At 56.2% G+C, this 25186-nt stretch overlaps 1 protein-coding gene across 1 annotated transcript; it reads right to left on the reverse strand.

Annotated features, from left to right (window-relative positions):
* Positions 1-11732: 11732 nt before the first annotated feature.
* On the reverse strand, positions 11733-24804 carry CDC25A (cell division cycle 25A). The gene is made up of 16 exons (XM_041474227.1): positions 24591-24804; positions 22813-22892; positions 21544-21598; positions 21160-21192; positions 20991-21027; positions 20519-20620; positions 19683-19781; positions 18934-19068; positions 17631-17705; positions 16911-17060; positions 16556-16648; positions 16041-16103; positions 15837-15935; positions 14809-14939; positions 14385-14496; positions 11733-13027 (listed from the first exon to the last, which is right to left on the reverse strand). The coding sequence occupies exons 1-16, from the start codon at positions 24740-24742 to the stop codon at positions 12887-12889; spliced, it is 1557 nt and encodes a 518-aa protein (XP_041330161.1). The 5' UTR covers positions 24743-24804; the 3' UTR covers positions 11733-12886.
* Positions 24805-25186: the final 382 nt, after the last annotated feature.

The raw sequence follows: 25186 nt of genomic DNA on the forward strand, positions 1-25186 counted from the left end.
CATCCAGATCCTGCTAGGAGAGCACTTGGAAACCTTCATAGTGCTGGGTTTCACGGAGAGAGAGCCTTTTAATGTCTCATTGCAGAGGCAGTTTTGGAAAGGGAATCTGCTTGAAGTCGTGTCCCATGTGGACATCACTCCCTTTCCTCGTTAATGGATGGCTTCTGTCAGAGCTGGCCTCAGAGCAGTTTTCAAAGTCAGTGAATTAATTCTCCTCCCTCTGAGAACAGGCTCCCATGGCTGCTGTCTCCTCTCCTTGGCCGTGGAGTCTTTGGAAGGGAGAATTAGGGATAATCAGTTTGTCACAAGTGTCAGGGACGCGCTGCACAGAGCTTTACATGCTGACAGAGTAGTGCTGGTTGTAACCAGCCCAAGCATTTCCCTAAAATTAGTATCTAAATAAATCCATTCTTTTGGGAAAGCATCTGCTTTGGAATTAAATTATTCCAGATCTGAACATTAGCAGGATTTTTGCTAAACTCGAGCTGTCATCTTACCAGAGCACGATTAAACATTAAGTCTGCAACAAATTCTTCAGGAAACCTGAGAAGTCAAATGTGAAACCACTGAAAAGAACCAAATTACTTCAATGTCAAATTGCTGCTTCAGCAAATGGAAGCAGATTTGGGGCACTGGGGGAAGATGCAATTTCTGGGTTGAGAAGATGAGCCACAGCCATAATGAGTGTTTTGCCAAGCCTGTATCTAGTTTCAAAACCTTCCCACAGTCATCCCAAATAAGCACTGGTGAGAGAGAGTCATTAAAGAGGGGATGGACTAAGAGCAGCCTGAGCATTAATGAATGAGTGCAGGTTTGCAACAGGGCTTGTTACATCGGGGGAGCTGCTCCAGTTCTCACAGGGGGACAGGGCTCTTGCAAAAGCAGGACAGGGAAAGCAGCTGGAATGAGCCTTGCTGGGTCCCACCAGGGCTCCAGAAGCTGAGCTCTGCAGCCTCACAGCACTGCTGCCCCCAGCCTCTCCTCCCCACAGTGGCTGGGCTGGAAGAGACCTTAAGGATCATCCAGTGCCACCCCTGCCATGGCAGGGACACCTCCCACTGTCCCAGGCTGCTCCAAGCTCCAGTGTCCAGCCTGGCCTTGGGCACTGCCAGGGATCCAGGGGCAGCCACAGCTGCTCTGGGCACCCTGTGCCAGGGCCTGCCCACCCTCCCAGCAGAGAATTTCCTCTTAATAAACAATCTAAATGTACCGTCCTTCAGCCAAAGCCATTCCCTGTGTCCTGTCCCTCCATCCTTGTCCCCAGTCCCTCTCCAGCTCTCCTGGAGCCCCTTCAGGCCCTGGCAGGGCTCTGAGCTCTCCCTGGAGCCTTCTCCTCTCCAGGGGAACATTCCCAGCTCTCCCAGCCTGGCTCCAGCCCTGCAGCAGCTCCAGGTCCCTGTGCTGCTGGCTCTGGGGCTGGGGCAGCTCTGCAGTGGGGTCTCACCTGAGGGGCAGCATCCCCTCCCTCAGGATCGCCCAGGAGCACCAGGATCCCCCCCTGCTGCTCCATGTGTCCCCCAGGTCAGAGCTGTGGCCATTCCCTCCCTGTGTCCCTCTGTGTGTCCCCCAGGTCAGAGCTGTGGCCATTCCCTCCCTGTGTCCCTCTGTGTCCCCACAGGGCTCCCCCCTGATCCCTGCAGTGCCCCTGGGCTCCTGCCCTGCTCCAGCAGCCACAGCACAGCCCTGACTCCTGCAGGGGAGCTGCACACAGACAGGAGAGGAAATAAAAAGGAATTGAGGCAGGGGAAAGTGCCCTGTCTGCAGAACTGCTGGGCAGGCTCTTCCAGGAGCCCTGGGATGTGACCGAGGCCATGGGCTCAAGGGAAAGGTGACAGAAGGGCAGCAGTGCCCCTGATTGCCCTCTTCACTGCAAAAAGCCAGGAGTGTAATTATGCCCTGTGTTAATTACAGCCCAGACTCGCTGCCTCCACAAATGCACTCAGGTGTTTTAGCAGAGGTGACTCTTTTTTTTATATTCTGGCTGGGCCAGAGGAGCAAGGCCTTGCTCTTCCTCACCAGCTTTAAACCTTCACCATGAAACGGGAGACTGATAAAACAAAGAAACACTGAAAGAAACTTTCCTTACTTGTTTAGAAACTGAAATTCCAGCATAACACCCCGAGGTCCTCCGTGGAGCACTGGAGCTGACAGGAAGGGCTGGAGCTGGGGAGATCCCAGGAACTGGGACCACAGGAACCTGCAGCTTCTCGATCCTCTCCCTCAACTGCAGGGGTGGTGCCTTGCAGGCAAAATAAACCATTTTTCCCTTTGCTGATGGCTCTGCTGACAAGGTCCTGCAGCAAACTCTCTGTGAACTGCCACCAAGTCGGGCTTTGGTCTGGGAGAAGAGAACCAACAGGAGAATTTGGCAGGGTGCTGAAAGACCTTTGGAGTAAGGATTGTGTCCAAGGCTTCTCTAGGATTACATTAAAAGAGAAGAAATCCTAGAGGGTTTGTGATGAAAGAGAAATTTTTTTGTCTGCATGGTAAACACGCCCCATTATTAAAGCGCATTAGGATGTGATTTGTAACCAAATATTACAAATATGGCTATTTATTACCAAATTATCCCGTGGTAATCCCTCAGGGCTTCCCAGCCAGGACACTCCAGCTCAGAGAGAGGGGAGATCATCTCTCCTCTGGCAGCTGACAGCAGACAGGCTCTATTCAGACAGAAAACCAGGCCCAAACTGCAAGAATAGCTCAGGAAAAGCAAGGCTGTTTTTAGGGAGGGTTGGAGCCCCCACAACTGACTGCTCAGCCCCAAAAAAGGCACGGGTGGGGGGCTTGGCTGTTTGCTGCTATTCATTTACCACTGAAATGCACCAAGCTGAAAACAATCAGCATATTTTCGAACACTGATGTTCATTAGAATAAAATATTTCCTTTTCTGCCAGGCCAGCAGAGGAAATGGAACCAAAGCCCCGAGATGGCACCGTGATGTTGTGCAGAGCCTCACCACAGCCCCGGGGGGAGCAGCTTCAGCTGAGCCCCACAGTGGTTCTGTCTGGTTCTAATCTTTCCAGGCCATTAATCCTGCAGCAGTTAAAGCTGCCAAACAAAGAGACAGCATAAAATAGACATTTTGTGCATATACATCTCTGTAACCATGGGCAGGAGGGATTGCTGCTATTGTTTCTTCAGGGAGTCACGGAACCACGGAATCCCAGAGTGGTGTGGCTTGGAAGGATCTCCAAACTCATCTCCTGCCAGCCCCTGCCATGGGTGTGGAAATGAGTGGGTGATGATGCTCTCTGTCACCTGGGGGTGGCTGTGGCAGGTTCTGCTCCTGGCTGTGTGCCATGGGAGGTGTGGGGCTGGAGGAACACCGGGAAGGGATTCAGGATGCTGCCAAACCCCACGCTTCTAAAAAGACCAGGCCTTTCATCCCTGCACCTCCTGTCCCCACCTCGAGCACCCCTCATTCAGGAACTGGACTCCATGGTCCTTGTGGTCCCTTCCAGCTCAGGATATTCCATGATTTACTTGTGGGAGAAAGGCTCAGGGGATGCCAAAAATCATCTTCTGCCCAGTTTGTCCATGCTGGCATACAAACCCCACAAAGGATCACGTTCCAGTGCTGAAATAATCCCACTGGTACAAACCGTGGCTGCTGTTATTTGAATATTGAATTTCTTCTCACAGGAAGTCTGATGGAGCACGGAAGTGCCTCAGGGCACTGATTGTGCTGGGGGGAGAAGATGGAAAACCCTCGTGTCTCCTGGGCTCCTTGAAGTGTTACAGACTGAACCTCCCTGCACACGCGGCTGGGCTGGGAAGTGCTGAACTGTTCTGTTCTTTTCTGCTGGAACAGCTTCTCCTCCTGGGCTGATTAAAATGTCTTGCACTAAAAGGCAGCCCCAGGAGAGCCAGGCTGCCCCGGATCAGCTGCAGAGGCAGCTCTGGCTGGGCCTGCTCTGCTGGGGAGAGGAGCAGCGCTCACCACAGCACAGATCCATGGGGATCGTGGCAAAGGCCAGCTCTGTTAGGCAATAACCGAGTTATTTATGAGTGGGTGGGTGTCTACATGCTTCTGTCAATAGCAACTTCGTCCCACAGGAAGAAAAGACTCTTCTGGCTGTCCAGTGGTGAGGGAGGAGAAAGGGCCTGGCAGGGAGCTCCTCATCACTTCCAGGAGGAAGATAAAGCATCCGAGCTCAGTTTGGTCATCAGTGTTCAGCAAGGCAGGAAAGCTCCTCCTTGGTTCCAACTTTGGCTGGGTGGGAGAGGAAGCTGCTGCAAGGGCTGGGAACAAAACACTCCAAGTTTTTCTGGGGCTCTCCTGTGGCAGAGCAGGGTGTGAATGCGGGCAGCATCCAGCGCTTCCTGCCGCTCTGTGCAGAGGAGCTGCCAGGGACAGCGCCTGGCTCCGGCTCCAGCTCCAAGTCCTGCTCCACGGGTAGGAAATGCCCAGGATGCCGCAAATTCCCGGCTGCGCTCAGCCAGGCTCGGTGCAGCTCCGGGGAGCCGGGGCAGCGCTGCCGGGAGATGCTCTGGGGGCAGGAGGGTGACTGTGAGTGTGAGTGTGAGTGTGCAGGGCTGTGCGGCACTCAGGACAGGTGTCACGGCTCCGTGGCTGCCCTGAACCCCGCGGTGCTCCCCCGCTGCCGCACGGCGCCCGTGACCAGAGCGCTCCGGAGCTCCAGGCGGGCTCAGCCCGCCGGAAAGGGGCTGGGAATGCCCACCCTGTCCCTCGGCCCCTCTCCCTCTCACGGGCCGCAGGGGTGACACCAAGGGCAGCCCTGAGCATCCCGCAGCGCCCAGCCGGGATGCCGGGAGCACGGGATGCTTTGGGCTGGCCCGGCTGGCACAGACGGGACGGGGACAGGGGGACACGGCCCTCGGTGACGGCTGGCTGCTCCCAGGGTGGCTGCTCCCCATCCCACGGGCTCTGCCGGCATCCAGCAGAAGCCAGGTGGAAATTCCCGGAGCGTTCTCCTGTCAGGAGCCAAACGGCGCCTGGTCCCGGCCCAGCCCGGAGCTGCAGCGCTGCTGCCGCGGGGCCTGCCCGCTGCTCCGTGCCCAGCTGCCGGGCGTTCCCAGCGCCCACAGGGGCACCGGGCAATTGTTTTCCACGGGTTCCCAGCGCCCACAGGGGCACCGGGCAATTGTTTTCCACCGGCTCCAGCTGCTGCTTGGCAGGGCCCAGAGACCCCGGGGCAGCCTCGCTCCTCCCGAGCCCGGGCCGCAACAATCGCGCCTTTGTCCGCGGTTCCCGACGGCTTCATGGCCGCTGCCAGCTCTGCGGGCAGGACACGGCTGCCAGGCCCCGGACACACGGACAGCAGCTGCTGCTGCTCCAGGGAATGGCCTGCTCTTTGCTTCTTCTCCTGCCAGCGGCTGCTGCAGCTCAGAGCGGGCCCTGCTCGGCCCCAGCCCCGCTGGGGACAGGCACAGGAGCGGGGCTGGAATGATGGCTCACATCCTGCCTGAGGTGAGTTTGGGGTGAAATGCCTCGGGAACAGGCCCCGGGGCAGAGTGAGGGCTGTGCTGGGCAGCGGGGAGCGCAGGGAGCCCTGGCACCCCAAAGCCGCTGCTGCAGAGAGCTCCCGGGTCACAGCTCGCCACAAAAACCACGCTGGGAACAGCTGCACCATCCCGCAGCACCGGCGGCAGCCCCAGGCTCGGCTGGGAGCAGCTGGGAGCGGGAACAAACACCCTCGGCGGCATCCAAAGGCCTCTGTGCACAGCTGCAGCGCGGGGCTGGGGGTGAGCACGTACCGGGCCACAGGGAGCTCCTCTGCTGCCCAGGGCCGGTGCCAGGCTGTGCCCTGACCCTGAGGGTGAGCCCTGACCCTGAGGGTGAGCCCTGCTGCCCAGGGACAGTGCCAGGCTGTGCCCTGACCCTGAGGGTGAGCCCTGCCCTGAGGGTGAGCCCTGCTTCCAGGGACAGTGCCAGGCTGTGCCCTGACCCTGAGGGATGGCCCTGACCCTGAGGGTGAACCCTGCTGCCCAGGGACAGTGCCAGGCTGTGCCCTGAGGGATGGCTCTGCTGCCCAGGGACCTTTCTGGCAGTGCCCCGAGGGATGGCTCTGCCAGGTGGGCTCTGCTGCCCGGCCCAGGGAGGAGCAGGTCCTGCTGCTCCCCAGTGGGACATGCTGGAGGAGAGGAGAGGAGCTCTCCTGTGGAGAGCTGGGCTGTCGGGCCTGGAGAAGAGAAGGCCATTCCCCTTACCCTGTCACTCCAGGGCCTTGCCCAGAGTCATTCTTGTAGCTCCTTCAGGCGCTGGAAGGCCTCAGAGAAATCACCCCAAAGCTTCTCTTTTGCAGGCTGAACAATCCCAATTCTCTCTCCTTGCAGCAGAGCTGCTCTGTCCCTCGGATCACCTTGGTGGCCCCATCTGGACTCCTCCAAGAGATGGGTGCTCAGACCTCTTACCCAATTCCAGCCACTCCGGGTGGAGAGGAGAGGAGCAGCCCAGGGGCTGAGGATTGCTGGGGCTGCTGGGGATGTGACCAGTTGTTCCCAGTGCAGAGCTGCAACAGGAAAATGTCCAGGACCAAACTCATCCCCTCCACACACAAAACACCGGCTCTGCACCCAGGAGAGCCCCAAACACAGCCCCACATTCCCTTGTGCTCGCTCTGCCAGGGCAGACCCCACATTTCCTGGGACCCTGGTGAAGCTGGGAGAGTTCCCATGAGCAGAACATTCCCTTGTGGACCTCAGCACTCACCAAACTGGTTCAGTGGGTTTGAATCCTTTGTCATGCTGCTTCCCAAAGCAGGGCTCTGCTCCTGAACCTGCTTCCCAAACCACAGCTCAGCTCCTGAGCCTGCTTCTCAAAGCAGGGCTCTGTCCCCCAAAGCAGGGCTCTGTCCCCCAAGGCAGGGCTCTGCCCCCCAAAGCAGGGCGCTGCCCCCCAAAGCAGGGCTCTGCCCCCAAAGCCGGGCTCTGTCCCCAAGGCAGGGCTCTGTCCCCCAAGGCAGGGCTCTGCCCCCCAAAGCAGGGCTCTGTCCCCAAAGCAGGGCTCTGTCCCCCCAAAGCCGGGCTCTGTCCCCCCAAAGCAGGGCTCTGCCCCCCAAAGCAGGGCTCTGTCCCCCAAGGTAGGGCTCTGTCCCCTAAAGCAGGGCTCTGCCCCCCAAAGCAGGGCTCTGCCCCCCAAAGCAGGGCTCTGTCCCCCAAAGCCGGGCTCTGTCCCCCCAAAGCCGGGCTCTGTCCCCAAAGCCGGGCTCTGTCCCCAAAGCAGGGCTCTGTGCCCCCAGGTAGCGCTCTGTCCCCCAAAGCAGGGCTCTGTCCCCAAAGCAGGGCTCTGTCCCCCAAGGTAGGGCTCTGTCCCCTAAAGCAGGGCTCTGTCCCCCCAAGGCAGGGCTCTGTCCCCAGCCTGCGTGCCAAGGGCTGCAGTGGGTGGGTGGTGGCAGTCTGGACCTGCGTGGGCCCAGCTGTGCCTCTGGGACTGCCCAGCCCCGGGGAGGAGGAGGATGGTGGGAGGAGGAAGCAGGGCTGAACCGGGGCCAAACTCCAGCAGCGCTGGCACCTGCTAATTATGGCATTGGCAGGACTGTGGCTGTTCCCAGGGCACAGCCTGGCAGCGCCCCTGCCCTCTCCCAGGGCACGAGACCCTCAGGACAGGCCAGGCACAGCCACCTCCTGGCACGGGCGGCCTGTGCCCAGAAAGGCTCCTTGGGGAGCCTCCACTGACCCATGCTGGGTGTCACAGAGCCCTGATGTCACACGGGTCACACCCTGGGGCAGCTGCCAGGTGACCCTGGGTGCCAGCTCCGGGATTCCCTTGTGGGGTTTCCTGAGCTGCCTGGGGCAGAAATTCCAGTGAGGAGGTGACAGAGACAAGCACCACAGAGCTGGGGTTGTGCCCTCCCGTGGCACCTGGCGGGGGTGGCAGGAGTTACCTGTGGGGTGTTTGCACCCCCTGATCTCCTCCCCACAGAGCAGCCACCATCTCCTTCCCCACCCTGCTCAGTTCCTTCAGGAGAGACTCCCAGGATCCAGCCACAGAGCCCCTCCACACCAGCCCCCCCAGCAGGGTCCCACCTTCCCGTGCCACCAAAGGCGGTGGCAGGAGCCACCCCAAGAGACAATCCTGCAGTGCAGTGGGAGCTCCAGCAGAGTTCCACCCTGCCTCCAGCAGGAGCTCCTCCCCTGGGCCCCCTCCCCAGCCCCAAGATGCTGTCAGGGTCATTCCTGTGGTGGCACAGCCATGGCTGTGTCTGGTACAGGAATGTCCCTATGGTGGCCATGTCTGGCACAGGAATGTCCCTGTGGTGGCCATGTCCCCGTGGTGGCACAGCCGTGGCCATGTCTGGCATAAGGATGTCCCCATGGTGGCCATGTCTGGCACAGGGATGTCCCCATGGTGGCCATGTCCCCATGGTGGCCATGTCTGGCACAGGGATGTCCCCACGGTGGCCATGTCCCCATGGTGGCCATATCTGGCACAGGGATGTCCCCATGGTGGCCATGTCCCCATGGTGGCCATGTCTGGCACAGGGATGTCCCACAGGCTGGGGGATTTCCCTCACAGAGCGAAAGAGAAAGAAGGAACGGGCACTTGGCCACGTTCCTCTTGGCCTCCTTCCACTTTCTGCTTTGATGTTCTCCCTTTCTGCAGCTCCTTGCTCGAGCCCCAGCGGGTGTGGAGAGCTCATCCAGCAGCAGCAGCCAGGGAGGGAGAGCAGCACACCAGCCCTGGGCCAGCGCTCCCCACGGGGCTGTGCCCCCCAGAGCAGACAGAGCCCAGACAGACCCCTCTGGTGGCCATCTCAGTGACATCCATCCCTTCTCCAGAGGTGCCCGAGGGCCTTCAGACACCCCAGAGAGTGGCCCTGTGCGCAGGAGGTGACACTGAGGGGACAAGGCTGGATGGGACATGGAGGGACCTGCCTGCCCCACACCCACCTGCTCTCTGCCCCTCCAAAGCAAGGGTTTTGGGGCAGAAAAACCCTGTCAGTGCCATCCCTGCCCGCTGCCTGGGCTTGGTGGCAGTGACAGATCCGATGGCACCGGTGGGTCCAGAGGCTGAGCAGAGCCTGCTCCCCTCAGGAAGGAGAACTAGGGGAGCCCATCATCTCTTCATGCTCTGCCACCCCCAGATCCCCCTGTGCCACTGCCTTTGAGCAGCAGAGCCCAGAGCAGCGCCCAAGGAGCGCAGCAGGACCCAGGGCCCAGCACAGGGACAGTGCCACTGCCAGCCCCGGGGCTGGCACCGCACCCGCCGGAGCTTGGCTGGCCAGCAGGAGATTAACTTCCCCTCCAGCTCTGCCTGCACTTGGTGACCTCTAACAGGGACCTTGCACCCTGCCTGGCAAACCCCGCTCCTTGCTCCTGCCCAGGATCCCTGGGGAGCTGGCACTGTCCCCTGGCCCTGTGCGGTGACAGGGTGCAGCTGTGCCCAGAGGGAGCCCAGTGAGGGACCAGGCCGTGGCACAGCAGGAGGGGCTGTGGGCACTGGGGTGTGATGGAGCCCCGGGAATGTCCCTGTGGGAGCAGCCACCACCCAGCCCCAGTCCCACAGAAAGCCAGCTGGCAGCCCAGCCCCAGCCTGGCACCAGCATTTCCAGGAATTTTGGGGCACTGCTGCCCACGCAGCAGCTCTCCAGGAGCCAGCTTGGCACTAAAGGGCACTGCCAGGACAAGAAGCCAAGGATTTTCTTAACAAAGCAGGTTCTGCCCAGCAAGGCCACGTGAATCCCCCTCAGAAACAATCCACTCACCAAGGATTTCATCCCAGGCAATTCTTCTGTGTCTTCTCCCTGCCAAAGCCCTCAGCTTTGGGGAGAGAGGGCTCTGCCAGCCACTGCCTGAACATCTGGCAGCACCACTTGCAAACCTGCAGGAGCTTGGCTTGTTGGGGAATTTTAGTGAATTTTACCTGGTTTGAACCTCTGCCTCAGCCCAAAGCAGCGGCGCTCAGGCTCTGCAGAGATCCTGTTTTGCCCTTCCCTGGTTCTCCTTCCATGCTCCTGCCTCCAGCTGGGACAATCCCTCCTGGCCCAGCAGAGCCTCAGCTGGGGCAGCTTCACTGGACAGAAAATTACAGAAAATTCCAAGTTTGGGATTCACAGGAGCTGGGTACGTGCAGGGCAGGAACAGGGATGTGGGAACAGGCGCCAAGAGGCCTGGGAAGAGCTGCTGCACAAAATAAACAGAGGAGGCAAAAAGGCAAAGACAGGTTTGTTCGAAAAGATGCAAAAGGATTTAAACCCAGAGAATTGCCTGATTATGGCTAAAATCTCCTTTTACCTCTACTTAAGGGAGCCTGAACGCCCCTGAGGCAGCACTGGAGGGATGTCCAACACCCACTGCCAATTCCCAAGGGAATCCAGGGGCTCCAGGAGCTGCTGGCACAGCAGGGCAGCTGGCCCTTTGCAGCTGGCCTTTATTAGCCCCAAAGCCCTTTATTAGCCCTAAAGACAGAGCATGAGAGTCCTGTAGGCCACAAAGGTAACGGGGTACAGGAGGAAACACCGAGCTCTGCGGCCTTCAGGAGCTGGGGGCCGAGGCTGATGAAGGTTTAAGCTGCTTTCAACATCAGTTTTCAGGGTGACAGATGGAGGGAAGGGGGAAGAAACCCCACCCTGTTCTCTGCTCGAGCCTCCCGGATTTCCAGGGAAGCTTTTCAATCTGACCCCACTGTTGGCCTCCTGCTCGTCACATCCTTGACACAAGAGCCCCCTCAGATGCCCCCCTGGGAAAAACTCCAGCACAGAGCAGGATCCTCAGCCAAAAGCCAGCTGTGACTGGCTCAGCATGGATGGAGTGGGGGAGCACGCAGCTCTGACACCCAGGGGGCTGCAGCCCTGATTGTGGAACCCCAAATGGTTTGGGTTCAAGGGACCTCAAAGCCCACCCCGTGCCCACCTGCCATAGCCAGGGACACCTCCCACTGTCCCAGGCTGCTCCAGCCTGGCCTTGGGCCCTGCCAGGGATCCAGGGGCAGCCCCAGCTGCTCTGGGAGTTCATCCTGGAAGCAACAAGCAAAGACAAAAAGCACCAGCAGCAGCCTGGGGTTCTGCCAGCATGAGCAAGCAGCTCATCCGTGTCCTGCTGCAAGGAGAGGTGCAGGCAGGAACTTGGGATTTAGGACTTTTTTCCCTGTGCCCACAGCAATCTCTCACTTCTGAGAGTTTGGATCCTGTTTAGATCCCTCCCTCCCCAGGGCTCCCAACACACAGGAGGAGGGCTGGGACAGGGACAGGGGGGTCTCCTTGGCACCCCTCAGGGTTTCAGCCATTCCCAAGCCCTGCCCTGCCGGGACACCCTGAGCCCCAGGAGGGTGGGACAAGGAGCAGAGTTAGGAGAAGTGCAGCTGTGAGCCAGGACTGCTGCCATGCTTGTGCTGCAGCTGAGTGACCTTGGAAAGGAGCGGCCTGACCCAGGCCAGTGTCCATCTGCTTTTCTGGACAGGAGGAGGAGTTAAAACATTCCCATGGAGCAACTGTTGGATGGCAGAGTGGGACTGAGAGATCCTGCCCAGCCCTTGTGGTGCTGAGCTGGTGCTTCATCCCTGGGCTGGGCCAAAGGGCAGTTTGGGGCACTCCCCGTGACCTCTCCTGACTCCCCAGCACCCCACCTCCCCCTCCCAGAGTTCAGCCCTTCCCAAGGCAATGGGAGAAAATTGTAACCACCACTTCTGATTTAACATTTCATCATCTCCCCATTCGACTGATTCAGCTTTGAGGGAAAACAGTAAATTCCGATTTTTTTTTTTTTAACAAGAAGGAATTCCAAGTTTAATCCTCTTGGGAGCAAAAGGATTAACAGCAGGTTTTAAAAAATAGATTTCAAGAAAAAGCAAGTTAAAATTCCACATAAGGCACCCCCATTTCAGTATTTTTTGACATGGATACAACAGAGTGAACCAGGAAGTTCCCAGGCACGTGGAGCTTCCCAGGAGCACCAGTTTTCACCTGGAAGTTGGTGTGAGGAAGATGGATTTGAGTTGGGGCTGAAGTGACCCCAAAACCAGCAGCAAAGCAGTTTGGGACTGCAGAACTCCCTCATCTGGGGGGGTCCAGCACAGCTGAGGAAGTTCTGCTTCCCCCACGGATAAATCCCACCTCCTGCCTTTCCTGGCAGATGGAGAAGTGGCCACAGCCACTCCCAGGGAAGAGGTGTCAGAGCAGCTTCTGGGATCCCTCACAGCCAGGATCTGCTCTGGCAACACTTCGGGATAAGAACAACAACTCACAGGCCCAGAGGCAGCAGCGACAGCGCTGAGAATCCTGGGATCACCCAACTGCTGAACCCCCTCAGCTCCCAAAACCTCTCCCTCCACCAAAACACCAACTCCTCCAGAACCAACAGACAGACCATGAAATGAAACAGCCTGGAGTGAACGAGGTGAACGTGATGTTTATGAACAATAAGCAGTTTCCCTTAGATGGGCTCCCAAGGCTTCCTGCAGTGCTGGCCCAGGTGGGAATCCTGAGCCATCATGGGGTATTTCCCATTTTCCTTCCCACAATGCTACACAGAACCAAAACTGCAGCTGAGAAAAACAATGACCCCCCCCCCAATCCCCCCCAGCAGGTCGCCCTGGAGCAGAAATAAGGTTTAAGTACAATCCAGATGATCCAACCGCAGCGGTATTGGCTTCATTTGACTGTATTTAAATAAAATTAAGCATTTAAAAATTAACAGGCACTACAATTCCCTGGCAGTGCTGACACCGAGCCCAGCCCCACGAGGCTGTCCCCACCCTCCCTGGGCGATCTGGGGGTGTCACACAACACAAGAAGCCACAACATTTTCACGAAGCAACGTAACCAAAAGAATCCCAAGGCAGCTCCCAGCCAGAATCCGGCTCGCGGGGCCGAGGTCCAGGTGATCCCAGGGAGGAGACAGCCCAGGGGGTGGGAGCACAGGAACACGTGGCTGTCCCACCGCAGCCCCCAGGCTGGGCAGTCCTTGCAGGTCCCTGCAGCCCTCAGAGCTTCTTGAGCCGACTGTACATCTCCCTCTTGCTCTTCTCCCCGGCCCAGGTCCGGCTCTTGGTGCGGAACCTCTTCAGGTCCTCCTTGAAGTCCTTGTGGTGCATCGGGCGGTAGCTCTGGGGCTCGCAGAAGCTCTGGGGAAACAGGAGCTGGGGTCACCTCAGTGGCACCAGGGGGGTGATCCCAGCACCAGCAGCCACTGCAGCAAACAGGGACAGACCCCCCTTCCAGGCAGGAGCTCCGTGGCAGACACACAGAGCCCGGCGAGATTCAGGTTACAGCCATCAAAACAAGGGCTTTGTGTACAGGGCTCTCATCCCAAATTCCCTGGCAGACAACACACAGGCTGAGCTGGCTGAGAGTTCACCTTGCAAGGCACGGACTGGAAGGATGTTCCAGCTCAGCTGGTCGGAGCAGGGTGGCTGATCACGGCAAGGCCGTGGATTTAGGGACCAAGGATCACTGCGGGTCCCCTCCAGCCCCGAGCACTCCGTGATCCGTGTGCCTCGGGCCAGCTCCCGGCTCCCAGGGAGCTGCCCTTGCCTGTCCCGTACTGCCACCTTGAGGCCTCGGTGCCCTCTCCTCAGGACAGCCCAAAGTCCACGGGAACACCCCAAAGCCCGGGTGTCCCTCGGCCCAGGGGAGGCAGCAGATGGCAGGGAGAGCCAAAACCCGGGCAGCACGGGCTGCCATCAACTGCAGAGCTGGGGGAGCCAACATCCCACACGAAGGAGCTGACAGCCCCATCCAGCTGGCCATGGACAGGTATCTCCCACCTCCCAGGGATGATTGGAAGTGTGGGGCCCTGAGGAGCTGAGGTCTGTTTGGGTCACAGCAGCAGGACAGATGCCAGGAGTGCTGGAACCATGGAAATGCTGCAGGAGCAGGAGCCAAGGACAGGAGAAATCCCAGCCCTGAAGTGCTGGGAAGAACTGGGGGGTGGGTTTTAGTTTCTCTGTCTCAATTAGAGGCTACAAACTCCAAGCTCAGGTTTTCAATTTGGCTGATTTAGGACTGTATAAGAACTCAGGTTTCTGTTTATTATGCAGCAATTACTGTCAAGCCTTGTCTTCTCCCCTGCTCTGAGCAGGCTGAAATCCTTTCTCTGCGTGACAGTTTGTTCTAAAGGGGCAGAAACCACTTCTACTTTACTTGAGACAAGTGGAAAAGCCCTTCAGCTATGGCAGGAAGACAGCTCCAAGACATGGAACAGGCTGAGCTGCTCTGGGAACAGCCCAATGAAAGACAGAGAGCAGGAAAAGCCCCCCAGCCAAAGCACTCTGCCCCAAAGAGAAGTTTGAGTAGGAAGAAATTAATATTATTTATCTGTGTGTGATAGAGACCATAGAAGGGCTTGAGTTGGAGGGACCTAAATCATCTTGTTCCCTGCCCTGCCATGGGCAGGGACACTTTCCACTGTCCCAGGCTGCTCCAAGCCCCTTCCCACCTGGCCTCAGGCACTTCCAGGGATGAGGAATCCACGTTACTCACCTGGCACCTCGCGAAGAAATCCTTGTAGCCCCCCTTGAGCACGTAGAGCTCTGGGTAGTGCAGGTTGGGGTACTCATTGCTCAGCCTGTCCTGCTCCCTCACAAACCGGCACCTGCAGCAGGGAAATTGCCACGTTAAAGCCCACATCCACCCAGTAACTCCCAAAGCTGCATCCAAACCCCCCCATAACTCAAAGGAGGAGCTGGAGCTGCCTGTCAGGGAGAGCCCGAGCAGCCCCACAGTCCAGAGGCTTTTCCTTTCCCCTCTGAACATTGCAGAGCTCCAGCCCAGGCCCAGCACGGCTCCTCACCCCCCAGGCTGTGCCAAACCCTCACAGAGGTGACAACCACGCCGTGCACAGCACGTGGAGCCAGCCCAGCCCCTGCCAGCGCTGCGGGGACTCAGCCCAGGGAGAGGAGCTCACATGCGCGGGCCCCGCTCCGAGGAGAACTCGCAGTGGAACACCACGATGACGCGCTTGTCCTCCGACGGCGGGATCGGCTTCTTCAGCAGGAAATTCTGCACCTCCTCTTCCATGTGGAGGTTTATGGCACCCTGCAGGGGCAGAGTCCAAGCACTGAGTGGGAGGCAACAGCCACGAACTCATCCCACACCCTCAGGAACCAATTCCTCATCTGGGTTTGCTGGAGGAGCTCTGGAACCCTCTCCCAGCACAGCTCCCAACCCCACCAGGGCACCACAGACAGCCTGGAACCCTCTCCCAGCACAGCTCCCAACCCCACCAGGGCACCACAGACAGCCTGGAACCCTCTCCCAGCACAGCTCCAAACCCCACCATGGCACCACAGACAGCCTGGAACCCTCTCCCAGCACAGCTCCCAACCCCACCAGGGCACCACAGACACTCTGGAATTGGCTTTATGATTCCTCAGCCAGGAATTCCTTCCCAATCTCCCATCCATCCCTGCCCTCTGGCAGTGGGAGCCATTCCCTGTGTCCTGTCCCTCCATGCCTTGTCCCAAGTCCCTCTCCAGCTCTGCTGGAGCCCCCCTAGGCACTGAAAGGGGCTCTACCACCACAAGGTGTCTGGGTGACCTGTTCCTGGTTATGTTTTACACAGCCATTTTTCCTTTGAAGTCTGTCATTGAAATGAAGTTTAGCATTCCAATTTTAGCTTCCTGAGATATGAGGATGCTGGACACTCTGAGTGTCACATCCTCCTCTGGATCCTCTGTCACCCTGAGGGCCACAGGCCCCTCCTCTGCTTACAGAGAGCAGAATGTCCCCTCTTTTGAGGGAGCAGCCACTTCATGGCCCACACGTGGGCTGTGTCCAAACCCAGGCAGTGGGTGAGCACGACAGGATCCCAGAGGGGCCCCTCAGGAATAACATATCCACAGGGCCTTGGATAAAGATCAGCCCCACAGGGATCCCAGTGACCCCAGGCTGCAGCTTCAGACCACCTGCACTGCTCTTCTGGGGCCAACATACCTTGATGTGCCCCCCTTCGTACTCATAGGGGTATCTACAGTCAATTATCACACACTGCTTGATGAAGCTCTCAAACTTCCCAGTCAGCACAGACACAATCTGAGAAAAAAGAACACAAAAAGCAGAGTTCAGTCGTTTCAAGCCATTTTTGTGTTGTTCCCCAACCCCCATAAATAATTTTTCTGGCTCTCCTGGAGCACTCACCATTTCGGAGTCGATGTATTTTAAATCTTGATGTTTCCCATCGACAGTGTCAAATAAATAACTCTGGAAGAGAGAGGATTGAGAAGACTCCAGCTGTGAGTCACATGGGTGACAGCACAGCATCCAGCAGTTCACTCCCTAACAGATACTCTGCTGGCCAGAACCTCTGCAGGAGTGAAAGCTCCTAAGAGTGGTAAAATCAGGCACAGAATTTTGGTTTTGGCTCCTACACTAGAGGATTTTATAGGGCTTTCACCACAAATGGATCAGTTTGTGTCCAAGCTGGGCCATCCCCTTCTCACCAAGGGCCTCTCCTGGTTGTTTGAAGACCAAAGAATTGTTAAGGTTGGAAAAGACCTCCAAGATCCAGTCCAAAGAAGCAAGGCAGGTTTATGAGGGAACAGAAGAGCCTCTATAAAGGGAAGTGTTTTTCTGGGCTGGTTTGAGACATCCCCACCAAGAGAGGCCCTTGAAACACTTCATTCAACACTTGGCCATGGAATCTCTGGAATTACCTTGGAGAAGTCCCCGATAAGGTCCCTCTGGTCACTGTCCAAAATGCTCTCAATCTCTGCTGTGGAGGGCTGGGTCCTCACCAGCTTCAGGCTCTGCAGGACACAGGTCAGAGGTCCATGAGGGCAAACACGTCCCATTCCCTGTTTCCCACAGCTGACAGCTTGGAGTGCACTCCCAAGCCCTGAACTGCCCCCTCAGCTTCCCTGCTCAGGGCAAAGCTCAGCTTCAAGACTGTGGAATTGCTGCCCTAACAATCCACCTGGAAAAGCTCCCACCAACCTTCAGAAACCAGACCCCAACTCTGCATCTCCCCTCATCAATTCTGTGTCACAAACTGGATGCTGAGCCACCAACCGTGGAGTCCTCGGATGTTCCGGGCAGGCTTTTCCTCTTCTTGCTTTTCCCTGGAGAATTCTCCTCCTGGGATCTCTCCATCCTTTTCTGGGTGGTTCTTCCTGCAATGCTTGACATGGATGAAGAGCCAAACAGCCGGCACCGCTTGGCCTGCGAGGGAGAAGAGGAGTTGAGTTGTCCAGCAAAGGTTTATAAAAGAAAATAAACACAACTCAGGCTTTCAGATTATTCCAGACTTGGCCTCATTTAAGGCACCACCACTGCAGAGCAACAGGGGGCTGTTAATCTGAATTATCCAGGCTTTGTATTTCCAGTAACACTTGTTACTGGGGGAGCTTGGGCCACCATAAGCAAGATAAAGAGCCAGCAAAATGCTCTACATCAATTAGCAGCCAATTTATCAGCAGATTAAGGAGCTTTCTGCTGGAGCTCCTTTCCCAGTCTGTTATCAAAGCATCAGGTTACAGCATTTCAGGTGAGTTCCTGCAGAGTGAATTCCACATATGCCAAGATTCTGATAAGGGAAGTCAAGATCTTCTCACATTTATGAAGTGCAAGAAGAAATTCTATTCCTATTGTTCCACACTGACAAAGTCTGCCAGGCGAGCTGCTCCAGAGATAAGGGAATTGTGCAGGGGGTTATGCCAGGGCTTGTTCTGTTCTTAGGGGTGCAGGAGACAGTGGGGTGACACAGTCCCTGTCCCTTGTGGGGACACTCACCCGGCTGTCTGCTCTCCTCATGACCAGCGGCGCCGTCCAGAGACTGGACACGTCCGAGGGCATCTCCTCGTCGTTCTGCAAGAGAGGACAGCTCCTGCTCACCCCTGAGCAGGGGACACTGCAGGGACAGCTCCTGCTCACCCCCTGAGCAGGGGACACTGCAGGGACAGCTCCTGCTCACCCCCTGAGCAGGGGACACACTGCAGGGACAGCTCCTGTCCCCCTCACCAGGGGACACACTGCAGGGACAGCTCCTGCCTGGCTCAGGTGAACATTCCAGCTGCACTCAGCTGCCAGAGCAGCCTCAGGGATTTAATTAACTCCATCATCAGTGCAATTCTTAAGGAAATAAAGGAACTGAGCGGAGCCATGTTGGAGAAGGTGAGTTTATCAATTCATTCATTGATTAACACAGATGAGCCTCCGGGGCTTGAAGTAATTCAAATTCCCTTGGAAACAGTTTTGTATCTAAGTGGCTCAAAGCAATCAACCACCTCTGACTTTTTCAGGAAGTTTCTAAAGAAAAATGCCAGCTGCTCAAATAATTCCCTCAGTTCTCAAACTAAAAATAATTCAATTGTTCAGACCCCAAACAAATCCCCCTGGCTGCACTAGGAAAGAGCATTTATAAGATAAAGACACCCCAGTGTGAGTTAGAAAAGATGATGAGAACTAATTAATCTCCTTGTGGGAGATGTCCCTGCCCATGTGAAGGGGATTGGACCTGGATAAGCTTTAAGGTCCCTTCCAACCCAGAGCAGTCTGGGCTTCTGTGATTCCCAAAAACGCAGCGTGGTGCAGTCTGAGCACACCAGACACATCAGGCAGAGCTGATGTGGGGATCCCCACCCCACCCCCTCTGCACACACCTTCAAGTCCTGGTCATCCAGCAGCTCCATGAAGCCATCATCATCCTCACTCTCCGAGGAGGGCAGGGAATGCTGCTGCAGGAAGGCTGCCCTGGAGTTCTCCTGTTCCCCAGAGGCTGTTTCCCCCATGGGCAGCTGAGGGGAGACAGAGGGGGTTTTAACAGCATTCCCTCTGCTCCCTGCAGGGTGCTGCAGCCAAGGAGGGGCTGCCAGGGCTCTCTGCACTCCAGGGAACACCATGGTTATCCCCATGAGCGAGATGTCCCTGCCCATGTGAAGGGGATTGGGCCTGGATAAGCTTCAAGGTCCCTTCCAACCCAGAGCAGTCTGGGCTTCTGTGATTCCCAAAAACGCAGCGAGGTGCAGTCTGAGCACACCAGACACATCAGGCAGAGCTGATGTGGGGATCCCCACCCCACCCCCTCTGCACACACCTTCAAGTCCTGGTCATCCAGCAGCTCCATGAAGCCATCATCATCCTCACTCTCCGAGGAGGGCAGGGAATGCTGCTGCAGGAAGGCTGCCCTGGAGTTCTCCTGTTCCCCAGAGGCTGTTTCCCCCATGGGCAGCTGAGGGGAGACAGAGGGGGTTTTAACAGCATTCCCTCTGCTCCCTGCAGGGTGCTGCAGCCAAGGAGGGGCTGCCAGGGCTCTCTGCACTCCAGGGAACACCATGGTTATCCCCATGAGCTGCAGCACAGGCAGGGATAGCAGGATTCTGGAAGGGCTGCTGGATCCAGGGAGCTGAGACAAGGCTTGGCCCCCCAGCTCTGTTTCTGTGCAATGATTTTTCAGTTGCTTTTTCTAAACAGGGCATGAATAAGGTAAATTTTCTCCGTGGATGCCACATCTGGACACAAAATCCAGCTGCATTTACAGAGTTTGGTTTGTTGTTCCAAATGCATCTGCCTGAACATTCAGTATCAACTTTACTGACCATTTCAATCAAATCCATGTCCACACTCCCTTCACTTACTGAGCAGAACCCCAGCTCTGTGCTGACTTGTCTTTCCCAGAACAATGTTTCAAATTTCTCATGAGCCAAAGGTGAGAAGAATTCTCTTATCTGGCAGATAAATAAGTTTTTCTATCTGGCACCTGACTGACATCACCACTTTAAAACCCTGATTTGTTTTTTTGATCCCAGAGAATTAGGTGAGAATTAGTTGAAAAGAACCAAGTACCTGAGCTGGAGATGAATTCTGCCTTGCTCCAGGAACACCCCTTCCATCACGGAAGCCACGAGAAGCTGGTTTGGTTGGCTTCTTGAACTCAAAGGATTCCTGAAATAAAAAACACCAAAATGACCATTTTACCAAAATTACAAACTGTGTTAAGCTGCGTGGATCCTTTTATCTTTTCCATTTTGTTAAACTGCCTGACATTTTGGATTTCAGCTCCTGCTGCCAAGAGGAATAGGCTGAAGGTGAATGTTTTCAAATTGAAGATGTTACAGCAGTGTTTCATCTAACATAATCCAGCATTTATGCTCTTGGCATCACCCACAGGGCTTCTCTACTCCTGTCATTCAATTCTCTGCAGAATAAATCAATCATTCTTGGAGGCAGCCAAGGCTGTGTCCTGACACCTCGTTCCCCACAGGATTCCCAGCAGCCAGGGCAGAGCCAGGACACTGAATCCAGGAGGAACCAGGGCTCCCCATGGCAGCAGTGGGGACAGCCAGGGGGGACCTCCCCAAACCCCTTCTGGAGGCAGCTCCTGTCCAGAGCAAGCAGTGGGAACAGATTTTTCCTCTGCCACAGCCAGGAAGGAGTCAGAGTCAGTGGCACCAAGGCAGAACCAGGCAAAGTCTTCCCAATTTTTATTAACCTGCCAACAGTTTGCAGCCACTTTAATCAGAGCTGCAAGTTCCCTTCAGAAAAACTGAGCTAAGGGTGGTTGTGCCTGAAGAACAGCCTGGCAGGGAGCAACTGAAGCCTTGCCCATCCCATTCCCTGTGCAGGGATGTGCTAATCCAGCTGTCCCTCCCCTCCCACAGGCATCAGGAAAGAGCACTCACATTTTCCTTATTTTCATCCTGTTCCAAAGGCTGGAAAGCATCAGTGTCCAGAGAGTCAGAGTGGTTTCTCTTCAGAGCAGGGCTGGAGCCCAGCAGGCTTTGCTACAACACAGAAGGGACAGTTCAGGACCGTGCATCAGTCCTTGCACAAGCACTTTTCAAGCAATAAAGGGGTTAACAAAGACTGGAAAGCCTCTGACTACAAATTCTGCACACCCTGTGCAGGAATCCTCTGCTGACATCTTGGTACAGGGACCAAAATGTTTCAGTGCACCAGTGATGGAGCCACACCACGGAAATTTCACACTAAATTAAGAGAGATTGGGCATTTACAAACTGCAGTTTTGACATTAAGCACCCCAGCAGCTGCTGTTGAAGCCAGAAAATCAACAAATATTCAACTAAATGCATTCAACCAAAACCATGCTAAATCCTTTAACATGTATAAAACATCAATCCCACTCTCACTTACTGGCAGGGAATGGATTCTTCTGAAAGGTATTCGAAGGCTGCAACGAAAAAGAACCAAAATTTATTTCAACATTTTGCTTTAAAAGGCAGTGACATGAATAGAAATCACCTCCCAATTCCACAATCTAAAAGAGACACCGAGGAAGAATTTAAAATAGAATTATACTTACTTCAGCTTGCTGCATTTGATTGCTTTCTCAAACCTAAAAGCAAAAGATCAAAGGTTGGACTTGAAGGTCTCAGAGGTCTTTCCCAAATGAAATGGTTCTGTGGTTCTTAAGGCACAGACTCAAGCCAAATGTTAAAAATGCCACTGAGACAGACCTTGGTGCAGCCCCAGGCTGCAGGCAGGTGCCAGTGCCGTGTGGCTGGCACAACAGCCTGCTCAGAGGCAGCACTGCATGCCCGGGGCAGGGGCAGGGCCAATCCCAGCATTCCAGCTCGGCAGCACACCAGGGAAGCCCCAGGGCACTGTGCCAGCAGAGGAAAGCCCTCCCCAGCCCCACCAGCCCAGGTTTGGTCAAGTGGTGCCAGTTTCACACAGGGGCACTCACGTGTCCTCCATGGTGTCGTGTGAGGTCGCAGGGCCAGGAGAATCCAAAGCCAAACCTGCAGAGCAGACACACATTTCCCACTGATTTATCAGTGAGTATCACCCACTGCTACAGATTTCCACAGAAAGACCCAAGAAATTCACGTGGAAAGTCCCCATCTGCAGCCTGACCTCGGTGCAGAACAAATTATTCTAATAAATAAATTTATTAGAATGAATATTTATTATAAATTATAAGAAATAATTATAAAATCATTGTTTTAGGATAAATTAATAACTAAATTAGAGTTACAGCCACTCCCCATTGTGGGGTTTGGCTGTGGATCATCAAGTGGCAGTGCTTGGGGAAAAACAGGGAGAATTTAAAAAAGCCCCCAAGGCCTGCCTGGGCTGTCCTGTGGAACAGAGTGCTGGCACTCAGCATGGAATACTCTGTTTATCCACCACACACCTTGATAAACAACTCAACCCTTTAGGGCTTTTTTTAAGCCATGCTTTTAGTGACACCTACAAAGAAATTTTGGGCTCATTCCCAAAAATAAGCAGTCAAAAGGCCCTTCTGAATGTGCTGGAATTAACAGGAAGCACTTCAGAAGCACAAAGCAAGCACAGCTCTACAGCCCCAGAGCATCTCAGACACATCCAGAGTCACTCCAGCACGGATTCCTGAGGAGCCACAGAAAGTGAGCCTTTAGCAAGGCTGGCTGCTCTGTCCTGCTCCGTGGTTTGTGAGCTGTACTGGTGCTTCAGCCCTTCACAAAGGTCTTTTTTAGGCTGAAAGTGCCCTCAAAGAGGGGAATAAATCCAGGTGGAATCAGTCATTTCCCTCAGCTGGAGCAATGAAGCACCAGAGGGAATCTACAAGTTATGGGGTGAGAGCTTCTTTCATTTTCAGTGGTAAAACATCTCGTGTGAAAAACAGGAAATCCTCCCAGGAAGTACCAGAACTGAGGGGTTTCAGACCAGCAACCAGCTCTTGGGAACAGGAGAGCACAGGACAGAGCCACTCCCTGGCACAGTTTGGGTTTAAAGAGAGAAAGCACAGTGAGGACTTGTTTTCCCTCCCTACTGCTCACAGTCTCCAGGACAATTAAAGCAAAATTTTAAAAAATTTAAAAAATCCACAGCCCAAACCATGAGCTGCAGAGGCTTCCTGGGGGATTTTCCAGCTGCCTCCCTCCTTCCAAGGGCCAGTTCTCTCTCCGGTGCCATGTAGAAGTGCATTGCTTTCCAATTCCTAATTTGTGGTTGTTAATTGAGGCAGCCCCACCTGAGTCTGTGGACTCTGAAGACGCTGATCTGTGCAATCCAGTTTTGGTTCCCACGTCTGGGTCCAGGTTTTCACGCTGCCTGGAAAGGAAAATTTGGGATTTGCCTTAAAAGCAAGAAATACAACACTGCAGGTAGGTACAGCACAGGTGGGCATCACCTGGATTTCCATCAGAGCCCAGTTATCCTTCCTGGAACCGCAATCCTCTCTTTGGCAGCCACCCCTTTAATTCAGGTTTTGCATAGAGGAAATTGCCAAATTTCTGATTCAAACCCATTTTCATAAATAGTTACCTCCCAAATTTTGTTTTACCTGCTCAACCTCAGTGCTGAGAGAGAAGAAAATCATATGGAGCCTCACATATGTAAGGGAAAAGCACTTGAGTGAGGCTCCAGCACGTGGTTAATTAAACAAAAAAAAAAAAATGTAGCCAGGGCTACAAAATCAAAGGGCTGAATAACTTCCAAGGGTGGCACTGCCAGTGGTTTGCAGGAATCCCAGGAATCTGAAGGAAGGAAGGACCATAAAGCAGGTGGTGGCAGAAATGAGAATGACAGAAAATCAACAAATAAAACCCAGGAGGGTCATTGAGAGCCGAGCGGGCCGGGACAAAACAGGAGCCACACAAGGGAGGAACTGTGGGAATAATGGGATTAGAGGAGTTCGGAGAGCAGCGAAGGGAGCAAGCTCGGGGAACGGGAGCAGCTGCAGAGCACAGCCCGCAGCACCGGGGAGACAGGGCAGGGACGGAACGGGGCAGCGGGGGGACGTGGAAGGGACACAAAGGGATTTGTGGCACACAGGGAAGGGCTCCGCAGGGAGGGGATGCCCGGAGCAGAAGCAGGGCAGGGGGAAGGAGTGGCAGAGCCATGTGCGATGGGGGCAGGAGGAGAGGACCCGGGGTGGGGGACCCTAAGGGACACAGCGAGGTTTGGGGGGACAGGGCTGGAAGCGAGGCCTCGTGGGCGGCCGTGGGGAGGAAAACCAGCTCCGTGAGGCGGCGGTGTGGGGAAGGGCTGGGAGAAGGGCTGGGCTGTGGAGAGCAGGCGGGCTGAGCCCTCAGGGCCTCGCTGCCGGGGGAGAAGGGGATGGAGAGACCCCCGAGGCCTCTCTGGGGCTGGGGGAAAGGAAAAGGAGCGACCCACGGGGCCCCGCTGCGTCTGGGGGTGAGGGCAGAGCAGCACCCCCGGGCATTCCTGCGGGAACGGGAGGAAAGGAGAGCTGGCAGGGAGCAGAGACACTCCGGGGCCTGGGGAAGGTTAAAGGACGTGCCCGGGGCTTGGGGGTTTGAGAGGGGCAGAAAGGCATCCCGGGGGTTTGGGGGGCATTTTGGGGAGCGGGAATTCCATAAGGGACGGAATTCCGGGGGTGGAGGGAACGGAAGGAAAACGACTCCGGGCGGCCTTGGGGTTTTTATCTATGGGGGAGCCTCCCTAGGCCTCGCTGCGGGTCCGGGAGGGGCAAGAAAACCTTCTGGAGAGGGGACAAAGCGCCCGGGAAGGGGGACAGAGCCCTCGGGAAGGGGGACAGAGCCCTCGGGAAGGGGGACAGAGCGCTCGGGAAGGGGGACAGAGCGCCCGGGAAGGGGGACAGAGCCCTCGGGAAGGGGGACAAAGCGCCCGGGAGGGCTCGTAGGGATGGGGCAAAGGAGAAAGAATCTCTCTTGGTGCGGGAGGAAGTAAGGCCGCCACACCTCGCTTTTTTGGGGGGTCACGACAGCGGCGAGAAAAAGGAGAGGAAAAGGGGAGGAAAAGGAGAGCGCCCGGGCCCAGACTGACCCGCGCCCCAGCTGCTCCATGGTGAGGCGGAGGTCCGAGACAGGCGAGAGCTCATCCTGAAAGAGCGCCTTAACCACGGCGGGCGAGGCGGGGGACGCCGGCGAGAGAAGCAGGAGGCGGCGGCGGTGGGAAGCGCTCGGGGTGGGATCCATGGGAGTGGGACCGGGAATCCAGCGCAGCCGTCCCGTCCCTGCCGTCAGCGCGGCCGCCGCGGCGTTTTGACCCCAACCAGTACCCGTCGCCCGCTCCGAAGCTGGCGCCAAACCGCGGCTCAGCCAATCAGCGCGCGGAGCCCCGCGGGGGGCGGGTTGTTTTTTTTCAAACCTCCCCTCCCACCGCGCGCGCCCCGGCCAGTAGGAACGGCGGCGCCGCGGCCAGGCCCCGCCCACGGCGGTTGCTTGGCGTCGCTCTGGACCAATAGGAAGGCGAGGAAACAGGAGGGGGGGGAATGCGCGCCAGAGCGCAGGAAGGACTACATTTCCCAGTATCCCTAGCAGGCGCGCCGCGCTATCGCTCTCTGCGTTGCATGCTGGGGAATGTAGTTCCCGCCTCACAGCGGCGCCCCTTTGCCGCCATGTTTCCGGCCATCTCCCTTT

Source organism: Pyrgilauda ruficollis, unplaced genomic scaffold, assembly GCF_017590135.1.
Source record: "Pyrgilauda ruficollis isolate IOZ18807 unplaced genomic scaffold, ASM1759013v1 scaffold319, whole genome shotgun sequence".
Lineage (NCBI taxonomy): Eukaryota > Metazoa > Chordata > Aves > Passeriformes > Passeridae > Pyrgilauda > Pyrgilauda ruficollis.